The 6,112-nt window shown below is 35.4% G+C and overlaps 1 protein-coding gene across 1 annotated transcript; it reads left to right on the forward strand.

The window, feature by feature from the left end:
- The first annotated feature begins 732 nt into the window (after positions 1–732).
- LOC106757917 (dnaJ protein ERDJ3B) lies at positions 733–5,856 on the forward strand. Its single transcript, XM_014640773.2, has 10 exons — positions 733–1,046; positions 1,145–1,293; positions 1,392–1,518; positions 2,389–2,500; positions 3,093–3,209; positions 3,444–3,530; positions 4,688–4,747; positions 4,821–4,898; positions 5,073–5,144; positions 5,236–5,856. The coding sequence occupies exons 1-10, from the start codon at positions 976–978 to the stop codon at positions 5,392–5,394; spliced, it is 1,032 nt and encodes a 343-aa protein (XP_014496259.1). The 5' UTR covers positions 733–975; the 3' UTR covers positions 5,395–5,856.
- The last annotated feature ends 256 nt before the right edge of the window (positions 5,857–6,112 follow it).

The following is a 6,112-nucleotide window of genomic DNA, read 5'->3' on the forward strand; positions in this document are numbered from 1 at the left end:
ATTTTATATCTTTTAGTTCCGTATGGATGCCTTTCATTGTGGTGATTAAGTGAATTTTGTGCCTTGATTATAAGTGATACTAAAGTTATCTATTCACAACTATTATAACGAGAATTATTTTCACATACTAAGATGTTATTTTCACAACCATTTCACACACTATAACTATACTAAAATCATTTAATTTGATTTGAATCTGAGAGTGGTGCATGATGGATTTCTTACTCTAATTTTTAAGTGCGATTTTATAAAAATATATGTGAATATGATATTAGTGTAAAAATTATCAACTTCAAGGTAATATTCATTGTCTATTTTTACTTTATTTCAATTTTAGTTTAAGAAAATCTTAAATAAATTTAAGTCACTAAAACTGTAATCCAATTCCACTTTTATAATTTTGATTTTTGGGTTTAAATAAACTCGTTCAAATATGTCTGTAAAGGTCTACCTAACATTACATAAAATAAGGGTGGTGTAAAGAGGAAAATGTAGTGTGAATAGTTGAGCCCGATTAGTAGCCTTTAATTGGGCTAATAGCACAACAATGAAATAGCCCAAAAAGCTGAATGGCAATTTTGTGAATTTTCAATTTACGGGAGTTTCCTGGACGTTAGGAAGGGAATGAAACGCGTGAATGGGAAAATCGACGTGGAGAGCTATGATTGGTAGGAACAACTAAAGGCTCACGATGATTGGTCAGTTTTGAAACGAACACGTTGCAAAGCAAAGCGTATTGTCGACTCCATACTTCGTAGTCAAGTCTTGGCGGAATCACTTTCAGGTCCGCCAGTGCAAGATAGAAACACCACCCACATACACGATACATACGCAACGCATTACAAGCGCAATAATCCTTAAACACGAATTCCCAGACCCTAACCCTCAATTTTTATTCCGATTCCAACGAGATCCGAGGGACCATTGCAGAGCCCTAAAATTAAAATTCCCTTTCGGAGAGATCCAAATCTCTTCATGGCGCATCGAAGAGTCAATCTCTTGTTCCTTCTGTGCGCTCTCTGCTATTCTCTTAGTGCCATTGCTGGGTACCTCTCTTTCTCTCCTTTAAACTCTAACGTACACTTAATTTGTTCTGCATTGCACTTTGCTTATATATGTGTATTTTCGTTTCAACCTGTTGCAGGAAGAGCTATTACGATATACTTCAAGTGTCGAAGGGTGCATCGGACGATCAGATAAAGAGAGCGTATCGGAAGCTAGCCTTGAAGTATCATCCTGATAAGAACCCGGGCAATGAAGAAGCTAACAGGAAATTTGCTGAGATTAACAATGGTATATTGATTTGGTTTTCATGATCTGGTGTGCTATTGCTATCTGTGTTGGTTTTTTAATGGTTTTCTGTTGCTGCTTTTGTGTGTTATTAATGGCAGCGTATGAAGTGTTGTCGGATAGGGAGAAAAGGGGTATTTATGACAGGTACGGTGAGGAGGGCTTGAAGCAGCATGCTGCTGGTGGAGGTGGAGGTGGTGGAATGAATTTCCAGGATATTTTTAGCACGTAAGTCATTATCTATAGCTTTTGTTGGATTAGTTCTTAATCTATTCCTGTCGACATTGTTTTCTTGTGCTATTAGTCACTATTTCTTCATTTGACATCATTGTACTCGAATTAGTATATGTACATAAAAAATACAAGGAGTACATGAATGGGCCAACAGAGGCAACTAAGGAAGGATATGCAGGTTTTCTATAATATTCTTACTAACTCGATCTAATAATCTAATCAGAGGATTTATATGGTTTTACTGATCAATGTTATAAATCTCAATCCAGCCCTTGATTTTTGGCCTGAGATTACATTGTGGTAAATAGGCAAATTGCTGTGTTATGGATGCGTGCATGGTCTAAATTGCGTTCCTGGTTGTAGTTTCTGTGGCAGTTGCGGTGTGAGATTATTATATATTTGCATCAAAAAGTAAAAATAAGAATTTCACAATTACTCTAATTACTGGTGTATTATTTTACAATTATGCAATAATATATCACACGTCTTTTCCGTGTACTACCATGAGGTGCCTTCTAAATTCCGTCAACATTCCACATGACTTCTCACCCATGCAATTATTATTGACTCTTATTAATTAAAGCAGGAGATTAAAATCAAAATCTTTGTTACTATTTTGATAAACAAGTGAAATTGAACAAGGCCGGATTTGCTAGACTCAATTGTGTCTATGTTGTGGCCATTTATGTCAACAAAAATTAAACTGCACCTACTGGCTGTTGTGATTGGGCGAAGCACCGTTGCTGGTTAAAATTCTGAACAATGGATGTGTATTTATTCTGCCATAATTGTGTGTTTATTGTTATAGCATGGACCCTGAGCTTTGTTTTGTGAGTGACACTGAAACTTAGTTGTTGGTTTTAGTTTCTTTGGTGGAGGATCGATGGAAGAAGAAGAGAAAATTGTAAAAGGAGATGACGTGGTTGTTGAATTGGATGCAACACTTGAAGATTTGTACATGGGGGGTACCTTGAAGGTGAGACCACGTCTAGTTACTGTTCTGACTCTGAATACACATTAATTCTATATATCTGATGTGTTTGTGTGCCACTTGCCCTTGTTGAATTTCAGCTATATTTTTTATTCTAAGAATATAAATGGACATGGAAGAGGTCCAAGATTTTGTAGTTGGTTTTCATTTGAAACATGGTATCGCCAATGTACACTTTTATTTTGCTACACCTGCCAGTAGAAAATTAGGAATAAAGTGAGCTGCAACTAATAGTCGAGAGCTGAAACTTACATCAAACTCAGCCTCTTGCATCTAATTGTCATGCCATGTGACATATTCCACATACACATGGCTACTGACATTCTTGTAGATTTTTCTTAATTTGCTTCTCCAATTCATCTTGGATATTTATAGTCTGTCTTATGCGGTTAAATATATTCATTGAAGAAGCACTTTAACCACTTATCAGGCATAGTTTAAACTGTTACAATAGATATTATTCATTGGAGAAATTTGATCCGTTACTTAATGACTTAATCATGCATCAGTGACATATTGAATTTTAAAGTTATTTGGTTGTTATTTCTCTTGATATGGCCATTGCATTTCAATTCAGGTTTGGAGGGAAAAGAATGTACTAAAGTCAGCACCTGGGAAAAGACGCTGTAACTGTAGAAATGAGGTTTATCACAAGCAAATTGGGCCTGGGATGTTTCAACAAATGACAGAGCAGGTAAAGAGTGTATCTGAGAATGTTTACAGGAAGACATTTTTCTTTACCCCTTTCATTTTTTAGAGATGCCTATATTTCTAACACCCTGATTTCGTGTTTCATGACATTTACTGGTGTGATTGTGAAATGTCTACCTGTTGTTCATGTGTTTGGGGAGGGATTGTGCAGGTTTCTCTTAATCCTGTTGTCATATGTGGAAAATTTTAACTCATATTTCTGGATTTGCCTGTCCAGGTTTGTGAGCAATGTCCTAATGTCAAATACGTAAGGGAGGGGTATTTCGTCACAGTTGATATTGAGAAAGGCATGCAAGATGGACAGGTAATATTTTAAAGTGTATACACAAACTTAAGTATGCATACAATGTCATATGACATTTTTGTAAAATCTGTCTACCATGAAATATAAAGTATCCAGTCATGAGTACTATATCTAAATTCTGAAGACTAAGGGCATTATAATTCCAATTTTCGTTTTAGATTAGAACCTACTTAGAATGGAAAATTTTACCGTGAATTACACACAGTAGTATTTAAATTCTCTGTTGTTTCACTTGAACGGAAGATAATAATTATACCTATTTGTACATTTGTAGTGTTTGAGATCATTTTGAAAATTAAATTATTTTAATGAATAGTTATTTCTATAATTGATTATAATCAGAATTATTTTTTGCTCGTGTAAGCTTGCTGAAAAATTAGTTTGAGATAATTAATTTTGTTCGGATACAATACAAAAGTCAGTTTTTATAATAGTAAATTACCAAAAGGGGTATGTATGAAGTTGCACGAGAAAAAGACATCAGGAAATGAGGGTAATTTGGAGTTAACATGTTTGAGAGAAAAAGAATCTGTTGAAAAATAATCATAAGCTTAAAATTCTAAATCCATAAAATCAGCTTTTTCAGCCACCTAGTACATATAATCCTCATGGACAATATCATCAATGCTTCTAAATTATCATGGATACATTCTTTTTTTCTAATTTTTTGGTTATATTTCGGGAACTCTACTACAATTAAAATCTAAGTAAGTGAATGTTAAGATATACAACTTCAACAGCCACAACCTTTCTCCACTACATGGATATAGCTACATGCATGAGGGAAACTGTAGTAATAACGTGAGAATAAAAAACGGTGAAATTTGAAATGTGAGAAGGTCGAGTTTCAATTTAAGGATTTTCTGCTTACCAATCACCAAGGAGTCAAAAGAAATAGCTGTTTATGTTACTTCGCTGTCTGTATCCCTTCTCTATTTTCCACTTCTGCTGACTGTACAATAAAAAGGAACGCTAAAATAAACTTCCCATTTCTCGATTTTCCTCTGTGCTCTACGAGTGTTATGTTGCAATTAAATGATCTATTTGGATTGTGATCAGGGGAAGCTTGCCGTTTTTTATTTTTGAATTTTTTTTTTTCAAATTTAATACTTTGACAATTGAAGACAGTAGATTTACAAGTTATTGTCCTTTCACAGGAGGTGCTGTTTTATGAGGATGGTGAGCCAATAATTGATGGAGAATCTGGAGATTTAAGGGTTAGTAACTTGTCACTTTCGGTATCCATTTTATTGGGTATGCAGGGTGTTAACAATTCATATAATTGAACAGTTTCGTATCCGTACTGCACCACATGATCTCTTTAGAAGAGAAGGCAATGACTTGCACACTACTGTCACTATAACTCTGGTAAGTATTATTGCCCTTGGTGATATGCATATCAATTCCTTGAGTTGAAAGTAGTCACTACTGGTTAGCACGGCTTATTTGAAATAAAGACATTTGTTGATTTTGCGAACCGATAACTGCTCTCTCGGATATTGGCATCCTTAAATATTTACACTGTAAACGAATCTTCTTCAGGTTCAAGCCCTTGTTGGTTTTGAGAAGACCATTACGCACCTAGATGAGCATCTAGTGAACATAGGCACAAAGGTGAGTAAGAAATATGCTTGCGTCAGCTCCTAATTGGTTTTGGTGTGTGTGTGTGAGGAACACAATTGACAGAATTATTTTGACTGCTCAGGAAATCACAAAACCAAAGCAGGTGAGGAAGTTCAAAGGGGAGGGTATGCCATTGCATATGAACAACAAAAAGGGAGATCTTTACGTCACTTTTGAGGTTCTATTCCCCACGTCATTAACGGAGGATCAGAAAACAAAGATAAAAGCAATTCTTGGCTAGAGTACAAACAAGATACGTATTATTTCGTCCATCATGTCCTGAATGTGACATGGTTAGGTGGTTATAGTAAACGCATACTAGGGCTTTCCTTCCATGGCCTTTTTTTGTTAGTTGTCAAATAGAACCTTTTCCCCTTCGTAATGATGCGCATTCTGTAACCCTTGCCGCCCGGTAGATTCAATTGCTTTCTTGGCGGTGCTATTTTGATACAAGGCGTAACACTAGCTGAAAAAAATATGCTTCCATTGTTTTGTACCGTGCTGAATTCGTTCATCTTGTGAACTAGATTAGATTGCTCTAGAACTTTCGGCTTACTAAAATTGATACATTTGTAGCTGCGAAACTAGATTAGAATGCAGATGATGGATAATAACCATTGTGTGATACGTTTGTACTTGTCCTTAATTCTCAACGGTTATTAAACTTTCATCTCAACAAGGTTGGTAATCTCATTTATTTGTTGATGCAAACTTTTACTATAGATGGTCACTTAGTGCATTACTCATTCTGTAACAAATATTTTAGTAAATTATTGGTTTGTGTGAGACCTGTAACTACTCATACTGTTAATTCCATGAATGAATGATTAACGCCATGTATTGTGGAACATGTGCAAGAGCAACTCATAAAGTTAACTAACTTTTTGGGTTTCTCATTGGATTAATGACATGAACCACGTTGGTTGAGGTCTTGTTTCCAACATCTCTAGGTTCAATTC

This window comes from Vigna radiata, chromosome 3, assembly GCF_000741045.1.
Source record: "Vigna radiata var. radiata cultivar VC1973A chromosome 3, Vradiata_ver6, whole genome shotgun sequence".
NCBI lineage: Eukaryota > Viridiplantae > Streptophyta > Magnoliopsida > Fabales > Fabaceae > Vigna > Vigna radiata.

Coding starts and splice junctions, on each gene's coding strand:
- LOC106757917 (XM_014640773.2), top strand. CDS start 976: ATGGCGCATCGAAGAGTCAATCTCTTGTTCCTTCTGTGCGCTCTCTGC. Junction 1,294..1,391: donor ATTTGCTGAGATTAACAATG/GTATATTGATTT, acceptor TATTAATGGCAG/CGTATGAAGTGTTGTCGGAT. Junction 3,531..4,687: donor AAGGCATGCAAGATGGACAG/GTAATATTTTAA, acceptor GTCCTTTCACAG/GAGGTGCTGTTTTATGAGGA.